Source organism: Coturnix japonica, chromosome 16 (assembly GCF_001577835.2).
Source record: "Coturnix japonica isolate 7356 chromosome 16, Coturnix japonica 2.1, whole genome shotgun sequence".
Taxonomy (NCBI): domain Eukaryota; kingdom Metazoa; phylum Chordata; class Aves; order Galliformes; family Phasianidae; genus Coturnix; species Coturnix japonica.
Window position 1 is genome coordinate 30,830 of NC_029531.1, and position 26,281 is coordinate 57,110.

Here is a 26,281-nt window from a genome sequence, read left to right on the forward strand (position 1 = left end):
TCCTCCCAGCCTGTACAGGTGACTGGGGTTCTTCCGGCCCAAGTGCAAAACCTTGCACTTTGCTGTGTTGAACCTCATTAGGTTCACCCGAGCCCAGCTTTCCAGCCTGTCGAGGTTCCTCTGAATGGCATCCCTTCCTTCCACCGTATCGACTGCACCAGTCAGCTTGGTGTCGTCAGCAAACTTGCTGAGGGTGCACTCAATTCCCTCATCAGTGTCATTAATAAAGATGTTAAAGAGCACCGGTCCCAAGACAGACCCTTGAGGGACACCGCATGTTACCAGCCTCCACCTGGACATAGAGCCATTGACCACAACCCTCAGTCTGCGGCCTTCCTGTTAGACAGAATGTATACTTGCACAGAAAAATGATTGGATGAAAGTATGGAGAAGTCCTTATGTGAATGGTGGGACAGGAACCTGGGTGACTGGATGGATCTGTTCTAAAGTAATGGCAGCTGGGTTACATGGTTCAAAAGTAAGGAGTAGATTCAAAGTTGTATGGAAAATGGGAACAAAGAGAGGGTGATTGGATGGATGTAAGGATGTGACCGATGGATTTTTAAGAAGCTTCTATCCTGCATTGTGCCTTCTGTGTGGCAGCTACAGAAGAGATGGAGGAGGAAGAATCACCATCCCAGCCACGCCTTGGAGAGCTGACAGCATCCCATGTCAGCCCCGACTCTGTCCAGCTGGAGTGGAGTGTCCCTGAGGGCTCCTTTGACTCCTTCACAGTGCAGTACAAGGATGCACAAGGCCAGCCGCAGGTGCTGCCTGTGGACGGTGGGTCACGCACAGTGACCGTGCCCGGGCTGGTTCCGTCCCGCCGCTACAAGTTCAACCTGTACGGGGTGTGGGGGCGGAAACGGCTGGGCCCCATCTCCACTGATGCAGTCACAGGTGAGGATGCTGTGTGCTCATCCATGTAATTTGGCGGACAGTGGTGTCATCTTGTGGCAGGAGCCTTTCATGGCTCCTCCTGCTTACACTCATCTTGCTTGAGAAGGAAACTTTTTCCTGTTGTTGATCCGGAACGTATGTAGGGATGCAAGCATGCAAGATTCGAGGAGGAACAAATTAGGGAATGATTGATAACAGCTGAATTATGGATGGAAAATAAGGAAGGATGAAATGAATGGTGTCTAAGTAAATGCCTAAGTAAACTGGTGCTTGGAGTACAGCTGGGTGGTTGGATCAATGTTTGGTTGGTTGTTGAATAGATGGAGAGGTGGATGGGCAGAAGCTTTCACTGTGAATTCCTCCATTTTTACTGCAGCTGCTAGTCCAGCAAAGGATGTACAACCACCCCAACCACACCTGGGTGAGCTGACAGCATCCCATGTCAGCCCCGACTCCATCCAGCTTGAGTGGAGCGTCCCCAAGGGCTCCTTTGACTCCTTCACGGTGCAGTACAAGGATGCACAAGGCCAGCCACAGATGCTGCCTGTGGACGGTGGGTCGCGCACAGTGACCGTGCCCGGGCTGGCACCGTCCCGCCGCTACAAGTTCAACCTGTACGGAGTGTGGGGGCGGAAACGGCTGGGCCCCATCTCCACTGATGCCATCACAGGTGAGGGCAGGAATTGGCACCTTTGGGCTCTGGGTTTGCTGCAGGTTGTAACTGAAATATGGCCTGTGCTGGGGATCTTGATTTCCTCTGGCAGTGTGAACAGCTGTTGGGTGCCTCTTTAGGGAAGTAACCATTAGTTGGTGCATGAAGTTAGCAGGAACCAATGGGGAATGATGGAGTGCTGTCTGTTGGGATGAGATGGTGGCTGATAGATAACTGTGTGTTGGAATGTATGGACAGGACAGATAAACAAAGGATAGAAAGAATGGGTGGTATAATTTAGGAATAGGTAGTTCATTGAAGGATGGACAGGTAGAGAACCTTCGTGAACTGGTACAGTGGATGGGTATGTGAACGAGTGAGTGAAATAATCCTTTGGTGACATATTGAGTAAGTGTCTCTTGGTCTGTTGGACTGAACATGTGATTGCATAGAGAAATGATTGGATAGATGTACAGAGAGAATCCTTGTGTGAATGGTGTGACAGTAACCTGGGTGTCTGGATGCTGGAATGGCAGCTGCCTTACAAGGTACAAATAAGGAGTAGATTCAAAGATGGATGAAGAAAGGGAACAAAGAGAGGGTGACGGGATGGATGGATGGCTGTGAGCCATGGACATCACCTTGCTTCTATCCTGCATTGTGCCTTCTGTGTTGCAGCTGCAGAAGAGGTGGAGGAGGAAGAACCACCATCCCAGCCACGCCTTGGAGAACTGACAGCATCCCATGTCAGCCCAAACTCTGTCCAGCTGCAGTGGAGCATCCCCGAGGGCTCCTTTGACTCCTTCACAGTTCAGTACATGGATGAGCATGGACAGCCACAGGAGCTGCACTTGGATAGTGGGGCGCGCACAGCGACTGTGTCTGGTTTGCTGCCATCCCACCCCTACCAGTTCAACCTGTATGGTGTGTGGGGGCAGACACGTCTGGGCCCCATCTCCACTGACACCATCACAGGTGAGGGCCCCTGCATGCTGCTCCTCTCTCAGCCTTGAGCTTGGTGCATGGCAGGAGCTATGTGCTGAGCTGTGCTGGTGACTGGGTTCTGAACGGGAATGGAAATGTTCCGTGTCAGATTGGGAATGTACGAAGCTATGTGAGCCTGCAGGATTAGAGGAGTAGTGGGTAGTTAGGGCTTGGTTGCACGGATGTTTAGATGGATGGAAGGTTGGGTGGTTGAGTAGATAACTTTTCAGTGAGCACAGGTGGATGTTTTGATGAATGCTTGGTAAGTTGTTGAACACGTGGCTTGTTGGGTGTGTGGACACTTACTTTCTCTTGCAGCTGCAGCTCCAGCAAAGGAGGAGCCACCTTCCCCACCACGCCTGGGTGAGCTGACAGCATCCCACGTCAGCCCCGACTCCATCCAGCTTGAGTGGAGCATCCCCGAGGGCTCCTTTAACTCCTTCACGGTGCAGTACAAGGATGCACAAGGCCAGCCACAGGTGCTGCCTGTGGATGGCGGGTCACGCACAGTGACCGTGCCTTGGCTGGCACCGTCCCGCCGCTACAAGTTCAACCTGTACGGGCTGTGGGGGCGAAAACGGCTGGGCCCCATCTCCACTGATGCCGTCACAGGTGAGGGCAGGAATTGGCACCTGCTGCGTTCTGGGTTTGCAGGAAGTAGGAATTGAATCATGGCCTGTGCTGGGGATCTTGATTTCCTCTGGCAATTGGAGCAGCTGTTGGGTGCTTTTTATGGAAGAATCTATTGAAAGTTATGCGTAAGTGTGAAGTGACCAATGGGGAATGGATGGAATGCTGTCTGTTGAGATGAGATGGTGGCTGCTTAAATATCTGTGTGTTAGAATGGATGGACAGATACACAAATGAGTGAAATGTTGTGTGGTATACTTAAGAATCAGAATCAGAATAATCAAGGTTGTAAAAGATCTAGAAGATCATCCAGTCCAACAATCACCAATACTTCCCAGCTAAATCATATCGCTCAACACAACATCCAAACTTTTCTTGAACACCTCCATGGTCGGCAACTCAACCACCTCCCTGGGCAGTGCATTCCAATGCCTCATCACCCTTTCCGAGAAAGTAATACTTCCTAATGTCCAGCCTGAACCTCCCCTGGCGCAGCTTAAAACCATTCCCTCTAGTTCTATCACTGATTACACGAGAGAAGAGGCCAACCCCCAGCTCACTACAACCTCCCTTCAGGAAGTTATAGAGAGCAATGAGGTCTCCCCTGAGCCTCTTCTTCTCCAGGCTGAACAATCCCAGCTTCCTCAGCCTCTCCTCATAAGGCCTGTGCTCCAGACCCCTCACAAGCTTTGTAGCCCTCCTCTGAACGCGTTCCAGGGCCTCAGTGTCTTTCTTGCAGCGAGGGGCCCAAAACTGAGCACAGTACTCAAGGTACAGCTTCACCAGTGCCAGGTACAGGGGGCAATTACCTTCTTGTTCCTGCTAGTAACACTGTTTTTGATACAAGTCAGGATGCTGTTGGCCTTCTTGGCCTCCCAGGCACACTGTTGGCTCATGTTCAGCCGAGCATCAATCAGTATCCCCAGGTCTGTTTACTCCACACAGTACTCCAGCCACTCCGTCACAAGCCTATATGGCTGCCTGGGGATCTTGTTGTTAAAGTTGTTGTTGTTAAGGCTGTTGTTGTTAAAGAATAGGTAGTTGGTTGAACAATGGGTAGGTTGATCCTTGGTCCACTGGCACAGTGGATGTACATACCTTGGGTGGAATACTGATTAAGTGTCCCTTGCTCTGTTGGGTGGAACGTGTGGTTGCATAGAAAAATGATTGGATTGAGGTTCCTAGAGAATACTTGTGTGAATGGTGGGAAAGGAACCTGGGTGTCTGGATGCTGGTGGTGTAAAAGAATGGCAGCTGAGTTACATGTTTAAAAGATGAATGAAGAAAGGAATCAGAGAGAGAGAGAAGGGACGGACGGATCCTTGGTTGGATGTGAGCCATGGACAGGACCAAACCTCTATCCTGCATTGTGGCTTCTGTGTTGCAGCTGCAGAAGAGATGGAGGAAGAAGAACCACCATCCCAGCCAAGCTTAGGAGAACTGACAGCATTCCATGTCAGCCCTGACTCCGTCCAGCTGCAGTGGAGCGTCCCCGAGGGCTCCTTTGACTCCTTCACGGTGCAGTACAAGGATGCACAAGGCCAGCCGCAGGTGCTGCCTGTGGATGGTGGGTCGCGCACAGTGACCGTGCCTGGGCTGGTTCCGTCCCGCCGCTACAAGTTCAACCTGTACGGGGTGTGGGGGCGAAAAAGGCTGGGCCCCATCTCCACTGATGCGGTCACAGGTGAGGGCAGGAATTGGCACCTGCTGGGCTCTGGGTTTGCAGCAGGTAGAATCTGAAACATGGCCTGTGTTGGGGATCTTGATTTTCTCTAGCAACGGGAGCAGCTTTAGGTGCCTGTTTATGGAAGGATCCATTGAAAGTTATGCATAAGTGTGAGGTGACCGATGGGGAATGGATGGAGTGATGGCTGTTGAGATGACATGGTAGCTGCTTAAATAACTGTGTGTTAGAATAGATGGACAGATACAATAAAGGAGTGAGAGGATGGGTGGTATAGTTAAGGAATAGGTAGTTGGTAAAACAATGGGTAGGTAGATCCTTGGTCCACTCACACAGTGGATGAACATGCCCTGGTGGAATATTAAGTAAGTGTCCCTTGCTCTGCTGGACTGAGAGTGTGGTTGCATAGAAAAATAATTGGATTGAAGTTCGTAGAGAATCCTTGTGTGAATGGTGGGAAAGGAACCTGGGTGTCTGGAGGTTGGCCATGTAAAAGAATGGCAGCTGAGTTACATGTTTCAAAGATGAATGAAGAAAGGAAACAGAGATGGGATGGAAGAATCCTTAGTTGGATGTGAGCCATGGACAAGACCAAGCCTCTATCCTGCATTGTGGCTTCTGTGTTGCAGCTGCAGAAGAGATGGAGGAGGAGGAACCACCATCCCAGCCACACCTAGGAGAGCTGACAGCATCCAACGTCAGCCCCAACTCCGTCCAGCTGCAGTGGAGCGTCCCCGAGGGCTCCTTTGACTCCTTTACGGTGCAGTACAAGGATGCACAAGGCCAGCCACAGGTGCTGCCTGTGGATGGTGGGTCGCGCACAGTGACCGTGCCTGGGCTGTCGCCATCCCGCCGCTACAAGTTCAACCTGTATGGGGTGTGGGGGCGAAAACGGCTGGGCCCCATCTCCACTGATGCTGTCACAGGTGAGGGCAGGAATTGGAACCTGCTGGGCTCTGGCTTTGCTGCAGATAGAAACTGAAATGTGGCCTTTGCTGGGAATGTTGATTTCCTCTGACCACGGGAGCAGCTTTTGGGTGCCACTTTAGGGGGGATCCATTAATCAGTGTGTGAAGTATGAAGTGACCAATAGGGAATGGATGAAGTGTTGTCTGTTGAAATGGTATGGTGTCTGGTTGATTCATTATCTGTTGGAATGGATGAACAGAATCACGAAGTTGTGAAAAGATGAATGGAATAAAGGAGGAATAGATGAATGGGTGAAAAATCAATAGGTAAATCCTTAGTGGACTGGCAAAATGGATGGTTATGTTCACAGGTTGATGACTTACTTCTTGAGTGGATGGAGCTAATTGTCCAATTGTCCCTTGGTCAGATGGGCTGAATGTGTGGATGCATAGAAAAGTGATTGCCTAGAAGTACAAAGAGAATCTTTGTATGAATGGTGGGTGAGTAACCTGGGTGTCTGGATGCTGTTGGTATGAAGGAGTGGCAGTTGGGTTACATGATTCAAAGATGAAGAGGAAAGGAAACAGAGAGGGGGTGATTGAATGGACAGATACTTGTTTGGATGTGAGCTGTAGACAGGACCATGCTTCTGTCCTGCATTGTGCCTTCTGTGTTGCAGCTGCAGAAGAGATGGAGGAGGAGGAACCACCATCCCAGCCACACCTCGGAGAGCTGACAGCATCCCATGTCAGCCCAAACTCCGTCCAGCTGGACTGGAGCGTCCCCGAGGGCTCCTTTGACTCCTTCACAGTGCAGTACATGGATGCACAAGGCCAGACGCAGGAGCTGCACTTGGATAGTGGGTCGCGCACAGCGACCGTGTCTGGTTTGCTGCCATCCCACCCCTACCAGTTCAACCTGTATGGGGTCTGGGGGCAGACACGGTCTTGGCCCCATCTCCACTGACACCATCCACAGGTGAGGGCCCTTGCATGCTGCTCCTCTCTGGGCCTTGAGCTTGGTGCATGGCAGAGCCGTTTTGCTGGGCTGTGCTGGTGACTGGTTCTAAATGGAATGGAAATGTTCTGTGTCAGATTAGGAATGTACGAAGGGATAGAGCACGCAGATTGGATGAGTAGTGGGTATAATCAGTGGTGAGGCTTGGTTGCACGGATGTTTGGATGGATGGAAGGTTGGGTGGTTGAGCAGATAACTCTTCAGTGAGCACAGGTGGATGCTTGGCTGAATGTTTGGTAGGTGATGAACAGATGGCTAATTGGGTGTGTGGACATTTACTTTGTCTTGCAGCTGCAGCTCCAGCACAGGAGGAGCCACCTTCCCCACCACGCCTGGGAGAGCTGACAGCATCCCATGTCAGCCCGACACCGTCCAGCTGCAGTGGAGCGTCCCGAGGGCTCCTTTGACTCCTTCACAGTGCAGTACAAGGATGCACAAGGCCAGCCGCAGGTGCTGCCTGTGGACGGTGGGTCACGCACAGTGACCGTGCCTGGGCTGGTGCCATCCCGCCGCTACAAGTTCAACCTATATGGGCTGTGGGGGCGGAAACGGCTGGGCCCCATCTCCACTGATGCCATCACAGGTCAGTGCTCCTGCTCACCCTATGTCTCTTTTATTCTGTGTGACTGGAATACAGCTACTACCTTGCCTGGGGCTGCACTCATTACTTCTTGCACTGTGGGAACTGTGGTTAAATTTTGGGCAATGGTTTGGTATTGGATAGGTGAATGGGTGGCTGTGTGAAGGTTGGAGAGCCTGTATACAGCTTTACTTAAAGGTGGGTGGTTAGAGCAATGAGAATTATGGGAAGGGATGAGTGCAAGTAAAATCTAGAGTGTCAAGATATACTGGTTTCTGGTAGGGTCAATAGTTAAATGGCAGAAAGAGGGAAATAATGGACCTTAGGATGTATGTCCATCTCTTTTTGTGGATGGTTGGTCTTTTTTGTGTGGATGGCTGGTGTATTTGATGGATGGGTCAGATCTTTCTATGTACTCAAAGATGGGATAAATGGGTGATTGAATATGGAAATGGGGAATTGGGTGGATGGAGTATTGCATAAGCACATGGTTTTAATAATGTTAATGAAATAAGTTAATTATTGTTGTAAAATAAGTTGAGGAAGGGAGGGGTGTGAAAAGAGCTCAAGCAATGTCTCAGTCACTGGTCGGTTGTTTTGATGGTTGTTGGTTTGTTGGTTGATGGTTGGTTGGAGGGTGGTGGCTTGGTTGGGTGGTTGGATGGTTGGTGGATGTTTGGGTGGTTAAATTGTTGTCACTGTTCCTCCAACTCCTGACGATTACATGGATGAATGGCTGGGGAGAATTATGTTAAGGCTGTAGACTGGAAGATTGTAGGAGTGATCTGTTTTGCAGTTAAAGAAGTGCATGTAAGTATAGGTGGGTGAGTGTTTGGGTGAATAAAGGGACTGCAGGATGCTGAGTTGATTCTAAGGCTATATGATTAGAATGCTGGTACATTAATGGATGGATACTACCATTGGGGTTAGGATGTATTGATTTTGGGGATTAATGTATTAATGCATTGATGGTTAGGTCTATGGTTCATTCAGTGCCGATCAGGACAGAGTCCATAATATATGGTATATGGGTACATAGAGTACTGAGTAGGCAGAATGACAGGTTAAATTAGTGGCCAGAGTTATGGAATAGTGTGCATGCAAATAGATGGAGGCATGTATGAATGGGTGGAGGGAAAGATAGACCAGAAACGTTTAAGCACAACATTGTGCCCAATGTGTTGCACCAACAGCAAGGAAAGATGAGGACTCACCATCCAAACCACGCCTGGGTGAGCTGACAGCGTCTCACATCAGTCCCAACTCCATCCAGCTGCAGTGGAGCGTCCCCGAGGGCTCCTTTGACTCCTTCACAGTGCAGTACAAGGATGCACAAGGCCAGCCGCAGGTGCTGCCTGTAGACGGTGGGTCGCGCACAGTGACCGTGCCCGGGCTGGCACCGTCCCGCCGCTACAAGTTCAACCTGTACGGGATGTGGGGGCGGAAACGGCTGGGCCCCATCTCCACTGATGCCATCACAGGTGAGGGCAGGAATTGGCACCTTTTGGGCTCTGGGTTTGCTTCAGATAGAAACTGAAGCGTGATCTGTGCTGTGGTTCTTGATTTCCTCTGGCAGTGTGAACAGCCATTGAGTGCCTCTTTAGAGAAGTATCCATTAGTTGGTGTGTGAAGTAAGCAGGAAACAATGTGGAATGGATGGAGTGCTTGCTGCGCATATTAGATAGTGGCTGTTTGGGTATTTGTTTGAATGAATGGGCAGATACATGGAAGAATTAAAGGAAGGGTGGAATATTTTGAGAATAGATGCATGGGTGAATGTTGGGTTGGTAGATCCTTGGTGGACTGATAAAATAAATGGGTATGTGCACAGGTGAATGAGTTAATTCTTGGGTGGAGGGAGTTAACTGACCCTTGGTATGTATGACTGAATATGTAGTTGCATAGAAAAATGATTGGGTAGACATACAGAGAGAATCCTTGTGTGAATGGTGGGACAATAACCAGGGTGTCTGGAAGGTGGCGGTGTGGAGGAATGACAGCTGTGTTACACGGTTCAAGTAAGGAGTAGGTTCGAAGAAAGATGGAAGAGGGTGTTTGGATGGATGGATGTGACTGATGGACATGACCAAGCTTCAATCCTGCATTGTGCCTTCTGTGTAGCAGCTACAGAAGAGATGGAGGAGGAGGAACCACCATCCCAGCCACGCCTTGGAGAACTGACAGCATCCCATGTCAGCCCAAACTCTGTCCAGCTGGAGTGGAGCATCCCCGAGGGCTCCTTTGACTCCTTCACACTGCAGTACATGGACGAGCACGGACAGCCACAGAAGCTGCACTTTGATAGTGGGTCCCGTACAGCGACCGTGTCTGGTTTGCTGCCATCCCACCCCTACCAGTTCAACCTGTATGGCGGTGTGGGGTCAGGGACACGTCTGGGCCCCATTCCACTGACACCATCACAGGTGAGGGCCCTGCATGCTGCTCCTCTCTGGGCCTTGAGCTTGGTGCATGGCAGGAGCTGTGCGCTGGGCTGTGCTGGTGGCTGGGTTCTAAATGGAATGGAAATGTTCTGTGTCAGATTAGGAATGTACGAAGGGATAGGAGCACGCAGGATTGGATGAGTAGTGGGTAGTAATCAGTGGTGAGGGCTTGGTTGCACGGATGTTTGGATGGATGGAAGGTTGGGTGGTTGAGCAGATAACTCTTCAGTGAGCACAGGTGGATGATTTTGTGAATGTCTTTGTAAGGTGATGAACACGTGGCTTGTTGGGTGTGTGGACATTTACTTTGTCTTGCAGCTGCAGCTCCAGCAAAGGAGGAGCCACCTTCCCCACCACGCCCTGGGTGAGCTGACAGCATCCCATGTCAGCCCCGACACCGTCCAGCTGAGTGGAGCCGTCCCGAGGGCTCCTTTGACTCCTTCACGGTGCAGTACAAGGATGCACAAGGCCAGCCACAGGTGCTGCCCGTGGACGGTGGGTCGCGCACAGTGACCGTGCCTGGGCTGGTGCCGTCCCGCCGCTACAAGTTCAACCTGTACGGGGTGTCGGGGAGAAAAAGGCTGGGCCCCATCTCCACTGATGCCATCACAGGTGAGGGCAGGAATTGGCACCTGCTGAGCTCTGGGTTTGCAGCAGTGATAGAAACTGAAGCGTGATCTGTGCTGGGGATCTTGATTTCCTCTGGCATTGGGAACGACCGTTGGGTGCCTCTTTAGGGAAGATTCCATTGAAAGTTATGCCTAAGTGTGAAGTAACCGATGGGGAATGGATGGAGTGCTTGCTGCCCATATAAGATAGTTGCTGTTTGAGTATGTGCTTGAATGCATGGAGAAAAACTTGAAGAAAGGAAGGGCAGAATATTTTGGGAATAGATGAATGGGTTGTGAAGAATGTATAGGTAGATCCTTGGTGGACTGATAAAATAAATGGGAATGCACACAGGGGAATGAGTTAATTCTTGGGTGGAAGGACTTATGTGTCCCTTGGTCTGTTGAACTGAATGAGTGACTGAATAGAAAAATGATTGGGTAGAGGAACAGAGAGAATCCTTGTGTGAATGGTGGGAAGGAATCTGGCTGTCTGGATGGTAATGGTGTGAAGGTATGGCAGCTGGGTTACATGGTTCAAGTAGGTTCAAAGAAAGATGGAAGACGGTGATTGGATGGATGGATGTGACCGATGGAAAGGACCAAGCTTCAATCCTACATTGTGCCTTCTGTGTTGCAGCTGCAGAAGAGACGGAGGAGGAGGAACCACCATCCCAGCCACGCCTCGGAGAGCTGACAGCATCCCATGTCAGCCCAAACTCTGTCCAGCTGGAGTGGAGCATCCCCGAGGGCACCTTTGACTCCTTCACACTGCAGTACATGGACGTGCAAGGCCAGACGCAGGAGCTGCACTTTGATAGTGGGTCCCGCACAGCGACTGTGTCTGGTTTGCTGCCATCCCACCCCTACAAGTTCAACCTGTATGGGGTCTGGGGGCAAACACGTCTGGGCCCCATCTCCACTGACACCATCACAGGTGAGGGCCCCTGCATGCTGCTCCTCTCTGGGTCTTGAGCTTGGTGCATGGCAGGAGCTGTGCGCTGGGCTGTGCTGGTGGCTGGGTTCTAAATGGGAATGCAACTGTTCCATGTCAGAGTGGGAGTGTATGAAGGGATGGGAGCATGCAGGATTGAAGGAGTAGTTGGTAGTGATGAGTGTTGAGGGCTTGGTTGCATGGATGTTTGGATGGATGGAAGGTTGGGTGGTTGAGTAGATAACTCTTCAGTGAGCACAGGTGGATGATTTTGTGAATGCTTTGTAAGGTGATGAACACGTGGCTTGTTGGGTGTGTGGACATTTACTTTGTCTTGCAGCTGCAGCTCCAGCAAAGGAGGAGCCACCTTCCCCACCACGCCTGGGTGAGCTGACAGCATCCCATGTCAGCCCCGACTCCGTCCAGCTGCAGTGGAGCATCCCCGAGGGCTCCTTTGACTCCTTCACGGTGCAGTACAAGGATGCACAAGGCCAGCCGCAGGTGCTGCCCGTGGACGGTGGGTCGCGCACAGTGACCGTGCCCGGGCTGGTTCCGTCCCGCCGCTACAAGTTCAACCTGTATGGGATATGGGGGCGAAAAAGGCTGGGCCCCATCTCCACTGATGCAGTCACAGGTGAGGGCAGGAATTGGCACCTTTTGGGCTCTGGGTTTTGCAGCAGAAGTAGAAGCTGAATCATGGCCTGTGCTGGGGATCTTGATTTCCTCTGGCAATTGGAACAGTTGTTGGGTGCCTCTTTAGGGAAGGATTCGTAATTCAGTGCATGAAGAATGAAGAGACCAATGGGGAATGGATGGAGTGGTGGCTGTTGAGATGAGACGTTGGCTGTTAGAGCAATTGACTGATTGGTGCATGGAGGGATACTTGAATGAAGAGCTTTGGGCTCCTATATCATTGCCTCTTTGAACCTGTGTGTAGAGTGGGCAGGGTCCTGGCAAGGTCAACTTGCTCTTTTTTTGTTGCAATATCAACATTATTTGACCTTTGAGAGATTTTGTTTTAGTAGTGGATGGATCATTCACGCTGTGGTTTGTATGCGGATGACTTGCGCAATGGATTGTTTTTAATAGAAGAGATTGTAGGATGAATCTATGGTGACATATGGCTGGTGGTTGGATGGAAGGCTGCGTTTCTGTGGAGCAGTGGATGGTTGGAAGGACTATTGGATGCGCTGTTGAGAGTTGGAGGGATCTACAATGGATGGTTGGACTCTTCCAGTATAGACTATAGCTGAGTTGGAAAGGACCAGGAAGGACCGTTGTTTTTTGCTCCTGGCTTCATACAGGGTCACCCAAGAATTAAACCCTACTTATGAAAGCAGTTTAAATGCTAGGAGAGCTGAATAGTTGATGGTGTGGAGTCTCGGGTGGGAGGTGTCCCAGTGGAAGCTATAGGAGATCTATAAGGCACCCCAATGCCCCCTGGGTGTGGGAGTAGTGTGGGTGGGGGTCACTGGGATACTACAGTGGGGTGGGAGTGTCTCTGTGGTCAGTGGGTGCTATAGGGGGGTGAGCAGGGCTCTCTTGGAGGCATTTGGGGGGTCCAAAAGGAGTTGATAGAAGGAGGGAGAGTGTGGAAGATCCACAGGGGGCTGCAGGTCTCAGTGCCCTCAATCTCTTCCCAGGTGCCCCAGGAACACTATGGGTGGGGACGCTGTGGCCCCGCGGTGCTCAGCTGCATTGGGCACCTCTCCATATTCCCCCTGATGGCTACGAGCTCATCTACGGGCCCCCCAGTGGCCCTGTGAAGGTAAGACCCCATAGCACTCCCTGAACTTCCTAGGGGACCTCAGTATCTCTCAGGGTACCCCAGTATTCCTATGGGGATACCAGTAACATCCTAGGGCTCCCCTACAACCCTGTTTGTGACCCTAGGACTTCTTCTGGGGACCAGCATGGCATCCCTGAAGACCACAGTATTATTCTGGGTACCCCCACAGCCCTGTGAGAACCCCATTCACCCCTTTGGAGACTTCAGTATTCCTTGTGGAGACACAGATTTCCCCTCGGGGATCCCAATGTCCCTTTGGAGACCCAAATAACCTCCTTGGAGACCTTGTTCCTACCCTGGGTGAACCCAAAAGCCCCACACCACCCAGGCACCCTAAGAACCCCACTGCACCCCACCATCCCATGAGATCCCTAATACTACTTTTGCAGCACTCCCATCCTCCTGGGCCCCTTTATGCTCCCTGGAGACATTAAATACCCCTGTAATGCCCTTTGGGGACCCCTGTAGCAACCCAATAACCCTCCCATGCTTCCCCTCCCCTCTCCCCCCCAGACACTGAAGCTGCCCCCTGAGGCAACATCCAAGGAGCTGTGGGGCCTGGAGCCCACTGGACACTATAAGGTGCAGCTCCGGGGCCGGGGGCTGGAGCCCCTCGAGACCACTTTTGACACCCGTGAGCTGGGAAAGGAGGTCCTGTGGGGTGGGAGGGGGCACTTTGGGAGGGGGACTCTGGGGTACCCAAATACCTGGATGCTTTGGGGTGATGGGGACGCATGGATGCTGGGTCCTGAAGTATGGAGGGGGTACACAGGAATCTGCATCCTTGGGTGGGGGGCTCTGTTGGGGTTCCTAAGTACCTGAATAATGATAATATTTAATAATAATAATAACAATAATAACATAGGGGGGTTCATTAGGTGGGGGGACAGCGGGATGCCCTAATCCCTTGGTAGGTGAACCAACTGGTTGGGTCCTGTGGGTGGGGGCACCTACACTGCTCTGTCCCACAGCTCCCCTTCCACATCCACACCCTCGGGACTGCGCTGAGGAGCAGCTCAATGGACCAGGGCCTTCACGAGAGGTTCTCATCTTCCTCGGAGGCGACCGACGGCGGCCACTGAGAGTCTTCTGCGACATGGAGAGCGATGGAGGCGGCTGGCTGGTGGGGCTGGGGACGAGGGAGAGAAACGGGGGATCTAGCGGGTCTGTGGGGTGCTATGAGTCTGGTGGGCAATGAGGGTCATGGAGTCTGGTGGATGGCTCCATGGTTGCCATTATAGGGGTATTGACAAGAGGAGTCCCATGGAGCAACTGGGGGCATTTGGGGTATATGGGGGGCGGAGGGAGTTCTGTGGGGGTTGAGAAGCAATGGGGAATGGAGTGTGGGAGGCTGGAAGACTTAGGGGAGTTTAATGGGAAGGGTCTTGTGGGGCAGTTGGGGTAATTCTGGGAACTGCAGGGGATCCCAGTGTTCCTATGAGACTCACATTCCCCCTATACCATCCATGGGGATCCCAGTAACCCCCCTGGAACTATAAATGGGGGAGAACCCACGGAGCAATTTGGGGCTATGGTGGGCCTGGGAGAGGCAATAGGATGCCCTAGAGGACAATATGAAGGTTTTAGGGTGCAATGCTGGAGGTTTATGGGAAGGTAATGGGGGGTCAAGGGGCAGTGGTGGGGATTCTGACCCCCCTCCCCACTACCCCCCAAAGGTATTCCAGCGTCGCATGGATGGGAGCACTGACTTCTGGAGGGGGTGGGAGGAGTACGTCCGTGGCTTCGGGAACGTCTCTGGGGAGTTCTGGCTGGGTGAGGACCCCAAAACATGGGGAGATTGAGGTCTGGTGTGAGGGGGGTGGTGGGAGGGGGACAAACTGGGTTGGGGATGGCTGATGGCTGCAAGGTGTGGGACAGAACCCCACTAGGACAGGGGGTGGGATCCCAGATGGGTGTGTGGGGAGGGGGCTGGCGGGGGGGGGGGGTATGGGGCAGGACTCCAGGTGGGCCTGTAGGGTAGGGATGATGACGGCTGTGGGATGTGGGGCAGGGAATGTGGCGCTGCACACACTGACGGCCTTTGGGCCCACGGAGCTGCGCGTGGATCTCCGGACACCATCGGAAAATGCCTTCGCCCGCTATCGGGATTTCGCTGTCGGTGGCCCTGAAGACAATTTCCGCCTCCATCTCGGAGCCTACAGTGGCACAGCTGGTGTGTATGGGGCAGTGGAGAGTCCTGGGGGGTATTAGGGTTGACTTTGACGCACGGGGGGGCTCTTCGGGATACCCAGATCATGGGGAGGTGGGGGGAATCCTGGGGAGAATAGGGGATGGTCTGCTTGCCCACAATGAGGGGGCCTTGCAGGGGTCTCAGATCATTGACCCATTGGGACCGCAGGGAGCCCCAGGGGGTTCCTGGGGATGCTCTGCTCCCATAGGGTGGTCTGTACGAGGATGTGGGGGCTCCTGGGGGGGGTCTGTGGCTCATCCTTGGGACTCTGAACCCAATGTGGGCATCCTGGAGGGCTCTCTTTAGGGGTCCCCATAACCTTGCTGTGGGTCCTACAGGGGATGCATTGTCCTACCATGCTGGGAGCCCCTTCTCCACGAAGGACCACGACCCCCGGGGCCGTCCCAGGCCCTGTGCTGTTGCCTACACCGGAGCCTGGTGGTACCGCAACTGCCACTACGCCAACCTCAACGGGCGCTATGGGGTGCCCACAGACCACCAGGTACTATGGGGACTGTAAAGGGGTCTTTGGGGGCATACAAACACCCAATGTGTCAGGAGGGAGTCGCCATGGGGGTTATGTGGGCTAAATATGGAGGGTTACCCCCTGTGAAGTCCTTTTAGCCCCATGTCTCTCCTATATGAGTATGGGGCCCTCTAAAAGTTCTAAAAGCTGGGGCAGGGGAGTAGGGGGTATTTTGGGGCCCCCTGTAGGGCCTATTTATGTCTATAGGGCATGACCAAGGTCCCCCCTCCCTCTCTGCAGGGCATCAACTGGTACCCCTGGAAGGGCTTCGAGTACTCCATCCCCTTCACGGAGATGAAGCTGCGGCCGCAGCGTGACTGAGAGCACTAGAAAGGTTGTGGGGTGCAGTGGAGCCTTTTATGGGGTCAATAAAGCTGCGAGTAACCAGCACTGACCCATGCATCCCACACACTGTGCTCAGGAGCTGTGGGGTGGGCAGGGCACGAGACGCACGCGGAATGGGGCACAGCGCAGCACGGTGCCAGCGGTGACCCCCAAGTGGGGCAGAGCCCCATCAGATGGTGGTTCCAGGCGGAATCGCTGTAGGATGTGCCCCAAAAACACAAAGAGCTCTGCCCGAGCCAACGCCTCCCCCACACATGAGCGTGCCCCACAGCCAAAGGGCAGCAGCGCTCGCCATGGGGCCCCCGGCTGCAGGAACCGCTCTGTGGGGCAGAACAGAGGTCAGAGAGTGGCTGTATGGAAAGGAACCCACCCTAGTTTTCAGAGCCCACATCTATAGGGTGGATCCACACATACCGGGCAGGAACTCATCGGGACGGTCCCAGACCTTGGGGTCGTGGTGTGCAGCGAAGAGGTTTGGGATAATGATGGATCCCGCAGGCACCAGCATTCCTGCAATGCTGGGAAGGGACAGAGTGCTGCTGGGACGGACCAGAAGCTACAGCAGCCAACTGGGACATACTGGGACTTACTGGGACCGGCTGAACTTTATTAGGGCTTACTGGGTGCTGATGAGCTCTACTGGGGCCAACCTACTGGTAGGTCCATGCTGGTCTGTAGTGGTGTACAGTGGTTCATTCTAATGCAAAACACTGACACAGTGCTGCATGGTTCTGCAGGTGGATGTGTGGCCCACACTGGTTGGTGCTGGCTCCCCCTGGTCTTTATGGCCCCGTACTGGTCCATACTGGTGTTACTGGCCTTACCTGGAGTGGCGCCGGGCACAGTGGGGCAGCGCGAGGGGCGCAGTGGGACGCAGGCGGAGGGTCTCAGTGATGGTGGCACGGAGCAGAGGCAGTCGCCCCATATCCCCTGGCTTTGGGGTCCCTGTGGGGCCCAGCACCTGGCGTAGCTCTGCACGCACCCGGTCCTGCACCTGGGACAGGAGACATGTCAGTGTGTGTCACCAAGTGCCACCATTGAGTCATTCATGGGGCAGCCCTCCCCTGCATGGGGACACAGACATGGATGTAACAATTTGGCGATGGCCATGGGGACACCAGGGACACGGGTGGGGGCACCACAGGGACATTATCCACATAGGGATGTAGGCATGGATGTGATGTGCACGTGGTGCTATGGGGAAGTGCAGTGGGGCTACAGGAGGGGACACTCATGGGACCTGTGGGGAAGCAGATGTGATACAGATGTGACGTGGAGTCACCTGGGGATGGTGCAGCAGAAAGGCCACAGCCCACAGCAGAGCCGCCGCCGTCGTCTCAGTGCCACCAATGAAGAGGTCCACGAGGGCCATGTGCAGGCGGTCCCCCCCCAGTGGCCCCATAGGGACAGTGGGGTCCCCCCCCAGCAGTGCCCCCAGCACTGTGTCCGCAGGGGGGGAAGCGCAGCCCTGTGAGGACACATGTGTCACCCCCTGGGGCTGTGTGCCCCCCCTCTGTCCCTACATCCCCACATCCCCACCTGGTGCCATCGGATCTGGGTCTCCACGAAGGCGTCACGGCTCTTCACCAGGCGCAGCAGCTCCCGCAGCCCCGGGTTGGGCAGCACCTGTGGGATATAAGGGACCCCCCCCACAGTGCCCTACAGAGCACCCCTGGGTCCATAGTGGCCCCATATTCCCTCCCAGCACCATACAAACCCCATAGATCATTTCCAACCTAAGACAGCCATAGAGAATCCCCCCCCCAGCCCCATACAGACCCTGTAACACCCTCCCAGGGCTCTATAACCACTTTAATGCCCCTCAACCCCATACAGACACCCCAGCACCATCTATAACTCCCCCCCAATCTCATTATAGACCCCTGAAGCCCCACATGGACCTATACCACCTCCTCCCATGCCTGTATCCCCCCTTCCCAGCCCCACACCAATCCCATATGCCCTATAGGGCCCTGCAGGGCTCACCCTTAGTGGAGGCAGCACATCCAGTGCCCGCACACTGGCCCGGCCCCAAACCTCCAGCAGTTCCACCACACAACGTGTAAAGGAGCGCACCTCCGCCTCGGGGGGCATCTGTGGGGCACAGGGCTTGGGGTCACCCCACAGGGACACCAGGGTCCCCCCAGAGACATCTGAATCTAAACACATATGTGGTTGTTTGGGTCCCTCTAGAGGTGGCTGCATCCCCAAAGGGAAACCTCAACACTTGCATCCCCTTAAGGAGCATCTGGATAGCTGAAACCCCAAGTGGCACCTAAGCATTTGGGATCCACCCTCCTTGGACACCTGGGTCACCCCAAAGACACCTGGGACCCCCTGAGTAGCACCTGGACATCTGAGCCCCCCTGTAAGTGGCACCTGAGCCCCCCTGCTCCCCCAGGTGGCATCCAGACCCCACAGCCCCCCTTGTGTACCCACCAGGTCCCCGAAGGCGAGACGGCAGATGGTGCTGCAGGTATGGAACGCAAACGCCTCAAAAAGATCCACTGGGGCAGCCCCATAAGAGCTCAGCTCCTGTGGGGCAGGAATTGGGGTCACTGAGGAGGCGTGGGTGCTACACAGCGGGGGGTTAGCATAAGTCAAGGGGAAGGGCAGCACGGCCCTGGGGCTGATGGGGTCCAACTGGGGTTGGAGGGCCCCATGTTGGGGTGCTCACCCTGCACAGCGCCCAGCCCTGCAGCTCCAGGATGGGCTCCAGGTGTCTCACAGCTCGTGCCAGCGCTCCCCGCGTTGCCCCCCGCTGCCGTCTCCACTCTGGGGATGCATCCCCCAGTGCCAGGTCCTGCCCCCCACGGGACACCAGGGACGCTGTGGGGTGACACCCGTATCACCCATGGGACCTCCCAGAGTCCCCTCAGAGAGATATAGGGATCCTATGGGACCCATCTGGTGTACCCCAGCCACCCACAGCAACCCCTCCATCACCCATAGGGAATGTTAGAGACCTTTCCCCCCCCCAAAATCCAACCAGACTCCTTCAGAGATCATGGGGACCCCCGCCCAGTACCTCCTCCAGATAACCAACAGTGACCTATAGGGTCACCCCCTCTCCTAGCTCCATCCCCCCTCCACCCAAAACCCATGGGAACACCTCAGACACCAATTAGGACCCCCCAGAACCCTCAAACCCCCTCAGATACCCATAGAGATCTTTACAGATCCCTCCTGGGACCCTTCCCAGAAGCACAAATCCCAAAGAACCCCCCTTGAAGATTCACAGAGACCTCCCTCTGACTCAAACCTCATGGGGACCCCCCCCCAACCCCTACAGCCCCCCCCATACCCAGGTAACTATGAGGGCGTCCCACGAAGTCCCCCCAGCGTCGTGCCAGAGCCTCACGGATGGCGGCTGCAGAGCTCAGCACCACCACCTCTATGGGGGGGGAGGAGAAAGAGGAGCAAAAAATGAGTGGGTTGGAGGGAAGGGACCCTCATGGGGACCCTGAAAGCAGGGAGGGGGGGAGGTGAGAGGTACCAGGATGGAGTTGGGGGGGGGGGGGGGGGGGGGGGGGGGGGGGGACGAGGGCTCCCTCCATCCTCTCAATGGGTAATTCTGGGGAGCCTGTGAGTTTGGGGGTCTTAAAGGGGGAAGGTTCAATGTCCCAAGGAGTAGGGGGTTACAGGGAAGAGAGGGTCAGGGGGGCCCCAAGGGGGGTCAGGGGGATTGGGGGGGGGGTCATGAAGGTGCCCCCCCTACTCACCTCGCCCCCCCAGGCGCAGGCATAAGGGGTCCCCATAGGTTCGGGTGAGGATGTGGAGGTGCTGTGGCCCCTCTGGGTGCAGAAGGTGGAAGACCCCCCACCACGGTGCCCCTCCCCGCCTGGCTGACCCCCCCCAGATCAGGGCGAGGAGGAGCAGCAGCAGAAGCATCACCGCCACCATTGCTCTATGGGGTGTGTGGGGGGGGGGGCCAGCTCTGCCCCTATAACACCTTATGAAGGGGAGGGACCCCAAAAGCTCCACCCCCCCCACACCCAAAACCCTCCTCCCAGAACAGGGGCATCGAGTTGCAACACCCCGCCCCCCCCCAAAATTCATTATAAAACATACAGGTTTTTCTCATAAAAATACATCAGCGTGTGCCCCCCCTCAAAGTGCTTCCAGAGCCACCCATTGCGTGCCCCCCCCCTCCCCATTATCATAACCCCACCCCAGCAGCAGAACCCCATGAGTATGAATAGGGGAGGGGGTATTTATTACGGGGGGGGGGGACTGCTCAGAAGCCCTCCCCCTGCAGCCCCCGTAGGCGCCGTGCCAGCTGCAAGTCTTTGGGAAACAGAGTGACTCGCCGAGCGTGCAGTGAACACAGGTAGGCGTCCTCCAGCAGATGCACCAGGAACGCCTCTGCTGCCTATAGGACCCCGGGGTGGGCATCCCCCATAAAGCAAAGTGGGGAGGGGGGGGGGGGTGTCAATTCCTACCTCCAAACCACCCCATAAATACCACATCCTCCAAAACAACACCCCCCCCCCATAAAACCAACCCCAAATCCCTTCCCTACAACCTCAATAATTCCATATCTCATCAACCTCCAACCGCCCCCCCCTCCAAAACCCCTCACCCCCATAGAGCCCTTCCCAAGCCCCAAAGAGACCCCCAGGCACAAAGGGGACCTCAAAATCAGCCCCCCCCCCCCCCCCAATAAACCCTTTTTGGGCACTACAAAGCCCGCCAGCAGCACCCAAAGTGTCCCCCACGCTATGGGGGGGTATCCTAAAACACCCCACCACCACCACCCAAAAAAAGAGAATCCATAGGGCCACCCCACCTCCTGTAGGGCCAATAGGGCCATAGCCTGCCACTTGTAGTCCACGCCCCGTGTGAAGAGTAGGCAGATCTCCCGTACCTGGGGGGGGGGAGGCGGGGGAATTAGGGGGGATAGAGGGGGGGCCATTGGGAACATGAAGGGGGGCCGATGGTGGCATTGCAGTCAAGGGATGTGACAGGGAGGCACAGGACAACGAGGAGGGGGAAGGGGGGGGACAGCATGAGTCCAAGGATCAGGCGTCTGGTAGGGGGGGGGGCACAAGGACAATGAGGCATTGCCCATTGGGAGTGGGGGGGAGGGAGGCATGTGGGTCGTCGCGAGAAAGGTTGGGGGGGGGTCTCATTTTGAAGGGGGGTTCATTTTGGGGGAAGACCCCAATTTTGGGGGGGGAGGTTCTCATTTTGGGTATGAAGGGTCCCGTTTTGGGTATGGGCCCAGTTGGGGGTGTTCCATTTGGAGGGGGGGGGATGCCCACATTTGGGGGTGGGGTCCCCACTTTGAGAGGGGTCCCCACTTTGAGAGGGGTCCCCACTTTGAGAGGGGTCCCCACTTTTTGAGGGAGTCCCCACTTTTGGGGGGGTCCCAACATTGGGTGGGGGTCCCATCTTTTAGGGGGGGTCCCCACTTTGAGGGGGTTCCTAGTTTTGGGGGGGGTTCCTTCTTTGGGGGGAGTCTCCACTTTGGGGCTGGGGTCCCTACTTTTGGAGTGTCCCCACTTTTAGGGGGGGGTCTCCACTTCTGGGGGGGTTCCTACTTTTGGGGAGGGGTCCCTACTTTTTTGGGGGTCCCTACTTTTGGGGGGGAGTCCCCACTTTTTTGGGGGGTCCCCACTTCGGGGGTGTCCCATCTTTTGGAGGGTTCCCACCTTTGCTGGGGGGGTCCCATCATTTGGGGGGGGTTCCCACTTTGGGGCCGGGGTCCCTACTTCGGGGGTAGGTCCTCACTTTTTGGGGGGGGGCTACTTTTTTGGGGGTCCCCACTTTTGGGGTGGTCCCTACTTTGGGGCTGGGGTCCCTACTATTGGGGGGGTACCCACTTTTGGGGGGTTACCCAGTTTGGGGGGGTCCCTACTTTTGGGGAGGAGTCCCTACTTTTGGGTGGTGTCCCTAATTTTGGGGGTGGTCTCCACTTTTATGGGGGGGTCCCTACTTCTGGGGGATCCCATCTTTTGGGGGGGGTCCCCAGTTTTTTGGAGAGTTCCCACTTATTTGGGGGGTCCCTACTTTGGGGCTGGGGTCCCTACTTCTGGGGTGGGTCCCCACTTTTAGGGGGGTCCCTACTTTTTTGGGGGTCCCCACTTTTGGGGGGGAATCGCCACTTTGGGCTGGGGTCCCCACTTCGGGGGTGTCCCATCTTTTGGAGGGTTCCCACTTTGGGGCTGGGGTCCCTACTATTCGGGGGGGGGTCTCCACTTCTGGGGGGGTCCCTATTTTTGGGGGGGTCCCTACTTTTATAGGGGTCCCTACTTTTGGATGGGAGTCCCCACTTTGGGCTGGGGTCCCCACTTCGGGGGTGTCCCATCTTTTGGGGGGTTCCCACTTTGGGGCTGGGGTCCCTACTATTGGGGGGGGTCTCCATTTCTGGGGGGTCCCTATTTTTGGGAGGGGTCCCCACTTTTGGGGGGTCCCTGCTTTTGGGGGGGTCCCCATTTCAGGGGTGTCCCATTTTTGGGGGGTTCCCACTTTGGGGCTGGGGTCCCTACTATTGGGGGGGGGTCTCCACTTTTATGGGGGGGTCCCTACTTTTGGGGGGGGTTCCTACTTCTGGGGTGGGTCTCCACTTTTGGGAAGTCCCTACTTTTTTGGGGGTCCCTACTTTTGTGGGGGAGTCCCCACTTTGGGCTGGAGTCCCCACTTCAGGGGTGTCCCATCTTTTGGGGGGGTCCTCACTTTGGGGCTGGGGTCCCTAATATTGGGGTGGGGTCTCCACTTCTGGGGGGAGTCCCTACTTTTGGGGGGGTCCCTACTTTTGGGGAGGAGTCCCCACTTTGGGCTGGGTTCCCCACTTCGGGGGTGGGTCCCTACTTTTGGGTGGGTCCCTACTTTTGGGGGGGTCCCTACTTTTGGGTGGGGTCCTCACTTTGGGGCTGGGGTTCCTACTATTGGAGGGTGGTCTTTAATTCTGGGTGGGTCCCTATTTTTGGGGGGGTCCCCACTTTTGGGGAGGTCCCTACATTTGGGGGGGGTCCCCACTTCGGGGGTGTCCCATCTTTTGGGGGCGTCCTCACTTTGGGGCTGGGGTCCCTACTATTGGGGGGTAGGGTCTCCACTTCTGGGGGGGTCCCTACTTTTGGGAGGGGGTCCCCACTTTGGTTGGAGGTCCCTACTTTTTTGGGTGTCCCCACTTCGGGGGTGTCCCATCTTTTGGAGGGGGGTCCTCACTTTAGGGCTGGGGTCCCTACTATTGGGGGGTGGTCTCCAGTCCTGAGGGGGCCCCTATTTTTGGGGGGGGTCCCTACATTTGGGGGGGTCCACACTTCTGAGGGGGTCCCATCTTTTGGGGTGTTCCCACTTTGGGGCTGGGGTCCCATCTTTTGGGGTGGGTCCTCACTTTGGGGCTAGGGTCCCTACTATTTGGGGGTAGGGTCTCCACTTCTGGGGGGGTCCCAACATTTGAGGGGGTCCCAACATTTGGGGGGGTCCCCAATTTTGGGGGGGGTCCCCACTTTTAAGGGGTTCCCTACTTTGGGGCTGGGGTCCCTACTATTGGGGGGTAGGGTCTCCACTTCTGGGGGGGTCCCTACTTTTGGGAGGGGGTCCCCACTTCGGGGAGTGGTCCCATTTTTTGGGGGGTTCCCACTTGGGGCTGGCCGGTCTCCTATTATATATGGGGAGGGGGTATCCACTTTTAGTGGGGGGGTCCCTACTTTTGGGGGGAGTCTCCACTGTTGGGCTGAGGGTCCCCACTTCAGGGGTCTCCATCTTTTGGGGAGGTCCTCACTTTGGCGGTGGGGTCCCTAGACTATTGGGGGGGGATCCTCCACTTCTGGCGGGGGGTCCCTACTTTTGGGGGGGTCCCACTTTGGAGCTGGAGGGTCCACTACTTCTGGAGTGGGTCTCCACTCTTCTGGGGGGAGAGTCCCAACACTTTGGGGGGTCGCTCACTTTTGGGGCTGGGTCCCTAATTATTGGGGGGGTCCATTACATTTGGGGGGGGTCCCCACTGCGGGATGTCCCATTCTTTTGGGGGAGGTCCACTTTGGGGCTGGGGTCCCTACTATTGGGGGGTAGGGTCTCCACTTCTGGGGGGATCCCTACTTTTGGGAGGGGGTCCCCACTTTGGGCTGGGGTCCCTAGTTTTGGGGGGGGGTCCTCACTTTGGGGCTGGGGTCCCTACTATTGGGGGGTGGTCTCCAGTTCTGAAGGGGCCCCTATTTTTGGAGGGGGTCCCCACTTTTAGGGGGTCCCTACATTTGGGGGGGTCCACACTTCTGAGGGGGTCCCATCTTTTGGGGGGGTCCTCACTTTGGGGCTGGGGTCCCTACTATTGGGGGGGGGATCTCCAGTTCTGAGGGGGTCCCTATTTTTGGGGGGGGTCCCCACTTTTGGGGGGGTCCTATTTTTTGGGGGGTCCCCATTTCAGGGGTATTTTTTGGGGGGGGGGTCCTCACTTTGGGGCTGGGGTCCCTACAATTGGGGGGGGGTCTCCATTTCTGGGGGGGTCCCTATTTCGGGGGGGGTCCCCACTTTTGTGGTCCCCGTTATGTGTTATGGGGGTGGGTTCCGTTTCGGGCCCGTCCCGTTACCACACGAGCGAAGGGCCGTCGGCGCAGCAGCAACGCGGTGCTGCTCTGATAGCGGCGGATCTCCTTCAGCGCTCTCTGACCGGGCCGATACCGGCGGACTAAAATAAAGGCGAAAAGACGGGATAGAAAACAAACAACACCCCCCTCTCAATCCCACCCCCCCCATCGCCGGCTGCACTCACCGCGGGGTCTCCGGGGGGTCGGGGGGGGAGCTGTGGGGGGGCGGCTCCGGCGCCGCGGGGAGTGCGGTTTAGGCCGCGGCATAATGGCGGCCGCCGGAATTCGAATCGCGCGCCCTGGAGTGACGTCACATCCGCTCAGCGCTCGGAAGCCGGAAATGGCGCTGAGCCGCTCTAGGCTGCGGGAGGGAGGGGGGTAGACTCTATGGTGGCTCGGAGGACTGTGCGTTGATTAAAGCCGTTCTGATCCCAGTTCAACCCATTTATAACCCATTGTGATCTTTTTTGACCGGATGGGCCTTTTATGACCCAGTGTGATCCAATCTAACCACAATATGATCCCAATTGTGCTGCTTGTGCACCTCTGGCACAGAGAAGAGAAGGTTGCGGGGTGACCTCATTGCAGCCTTTCAATACCTAAAGGGAACTTACCCCCAGGAGGGGAATAAACTCTTGGAAAGGGCTGACAATAGCAGGACACGGGGAAATGGCTTTAAGTTAAAAGAGGGAAGATTTAGGTTGGATGTTAGGGGGAAGTTCTTCACTAGGAGAGTGGTTAGGCCCTGGAACAGGCTGCCCAGGGAGGTTGTGGATGCCCCGTCCTTGGAGGTGTTCAAGGCCAGGTTGGACAGGGTCATGGGCAACCTGATCTGTGGGGTCTCTATGGGGTCTATGGGGTCTCTATGGGGATCTATGGGGTCTCTATGGGGATCTATGGGGTCTATGGGGTCTCTATGGGGATCTATGGGGTCTATGGGGTCTCTATGGGGATCTATGGGGTCTCTATGGGGATCTACGGGGTCTATGGGGTCTCTATGGGGATCTATGGGATCTATGCGGTCTCTATGGGGATCTATGGGGTCTATGGGGTCTCTATGGGTATCTATAGGGTCTCCTGGGCAACCTGATCTAGTAAAGGTGTATGTTTGGTGGCCCTGCTAGGCAGGGGGGTTGGAACTACATGATCCTTGAGGTCCCTTCCAACCTGGGTCATTCTGTGATTCTGTGGCACAGCACTGATTCCCTCCTTCCAGAAAAAGGGAAAACACATTAAAATCTACATGATTTGCGGAGAGATCACCATGAGGAAATAAGTGAGAACTGCTCTTTAAGAAGAAAATAATAACTGGAAAGCCCCAAGCTCCCGAGCTGCTTCTGCCCTTCCTAAAGCATCAGAGGACACTGGTCAGGAGAGGCAGAGAGCTGAATCTGTTCCTGATTCATGGGCTGTTGCTCGTCTGTGCACTGTAGGTGTGTTGTAGGGTCTTTCCTTCACAGCCAAACGAATTACATTTGATCTTCCCTCGTTCTGTCTTCCCAGTATTATGCTGCACACTGGGCACGTGCAGTGCTGCAGTTAGGATGGGAGAACCTATGA

General features: G+C 55.2%; 3 protein-coding genes across 4 annotated transcripts in view; 1 reads left to right on the forward strand and 2 right to left on the reverse strand.

Annotated features, from left to right (window-relative positions):
* LOC107321567 (tenascin-X) overlaps positions 1–16,232 on the forward strand; it is a 24,336-nt gene extending 8,104 nt beyond the window's left edge. Inside the window, 26 exon segments of the mRNA XM_032448003.1 lie at positions 604–900; positions 1,277–1,570; positions 2,231–2,527; positions 2,855–3,148; positions 4,554–4,850; positions 5,480–5,776; positions 6,439–6,704; positions 6,706–6,730; positions 7,062–7,133; positions 7,136–7,162; positions 7,165–7,359; positions 8,550–8,837; positions 9,478–9,737; positions 9,740–9,779; positions 10,116–10,156; positions 10,158–10,200; positions 10,203–10,409; positions 11,046–11,342; positions 11,680–11,973; positions 12,983–13,107; positions 13,642–13,762; positions 14,100–14,251; positions 14,805–14,901; positions 15,140–15,301; positions 15,658–15,821; positions 16,086–16,232. Coding sequence (XP_032303894.1) covers positions 604–900; positions 1,277–1,570; positions 2,231–2,527; positions 2,855–3,148; positions 4,554–4,850; positions 5,480–5,776; positions 6,439–6,704; positions 6,706–6,730; positions 7,062–7,133; positions 7,136–7,162; positions 7,165–7,359; positions 8,550–8,837; positions 9,478–9,737; positions 9,740–9,779; positions 10,116–10,156; positions 10,158–10,200; positions 10,203–10,409; positions 11,046–11,342; positions 11,680–11,973; positions 12,983–13,107; positions 13,642–13,762; positions 14,100–14,251; positions 14,805–14,901; positions 15,140–15,301; positions 15,658–15,821; positions 16,086–16,166 — 4,733 coding nt within the window. The 3' untranslated portion in view covers positions 16,167–16,232.
* On the reverse strand, positions 16,184–20,317 carry LOC107321560 (steroid 21-hydroxylase). Of its 2 annotated transcripts, none has more exons than XM_015878579.2 (10): positions 19,913–20,313; positions 19,495–19,584; positions 18,868–19,019; positions 18,630–18,725; positions 18,177–18,284; positions 17,730–17,816; positions 17,473–17,658; positions 17,015–17,184; positions 16,605–16,708; positions 16,184–16,510 (listed from the first exon to the last, which is right to left on the reverse strand). In XM_015878579.2, exons 1-10 carry the CDS (start codon positions 20,247–20,249, stop codon positions 16,263–16,265), a joined length of 1,578 nt encoding a protein of 525 aa, XP_015734065.1. In that variant the 5' UTR covers positions 20,250–20,313; the 3' UTR covers positions 16,184–16,262. The 2 variants fall into 2 exon arrangements, with proteins under 2 accessions (XP_015734065.1, XP_015734066.1); XM_015878580.2 differs by lacking the exon at positions 16,184–16,510 and adding an exon at positions 16,811–16,887 and having other exon boundaries at positions 19,913–20,317.
* Positions 20,318–20,389: 72 nt separating this feature from the next.
* CENPA (centromere protein A) lies at positions 20,390–25,036 on the reverse strand. Its single transcript, XM_015878589.2, has 4 exons — positions 24,907–25,036; positions 24,725–24,822; positions 20,980–21,057; positions 20,390–20,562 (listed from the first exon to the last, which is right to left on the reverse strand). Exons 1-4 carry the CDS (start codon positions 24,986–24,988, stop codon positions 20,428–20,430), a joined length of 393 nt encoding a protein of 130 aa, XP_015734075.1. The 5' UTR covers positions 24,989–25,036; the 3' UTR covers positions 20,390–20,427.
* Positions 25,037–26,281: the final 1,245 nt, after the last annotated feature.

Excerpts from the sequence above, each read along its gene's own strand:
- CENPA (XM_015878589.2), bottom strand. The coding sequence starts at position 24,988 with ATGCCGCGGCCTAAACCGCACTCCCCGCGGCGCCGGAGCCGCCCCCCC. Across the intron at positions 24,823-24,906 it reads GACCCCCCGGAGACCCCGCG|TCCGCCGGTATCGGCCCGGT; the intron begins GTGAGTGCAGCC and ends CCTTTATTTTAG. Across the intron at positions 20,563-20,979 it reads CCCTATTGGCCCTACAGGAG|GCAGCAGAGGCGTTCCTGGT; the intron begins GTGGGGTGGCCC and ends GGGGTCCTATAG.
- LOC107321560 (XM_015878579.2), bottom strand. The coding sequence starts at position 20,249 with ATGAATTTTGGGGGGGGGCGGGGTGTTGCAACTCGATGCCCCTGTTCT. Across the intron at positions 19,020-19,494 it reads ACGCCCTCATAGTTACCTGG|CGTCCCTGGTGTCCCGTGGG; the intron begins GTATGGGGGGGG and ends GTCACCCCACAG. Across the intron at positions 17,185-17,472 it reads TTCTGCTGCACCATCCCCAG|GTGCAGGACCGGGTGCGTGC; the intron begins GTGACTCCACGT and ends CTCCTGTCCCAG.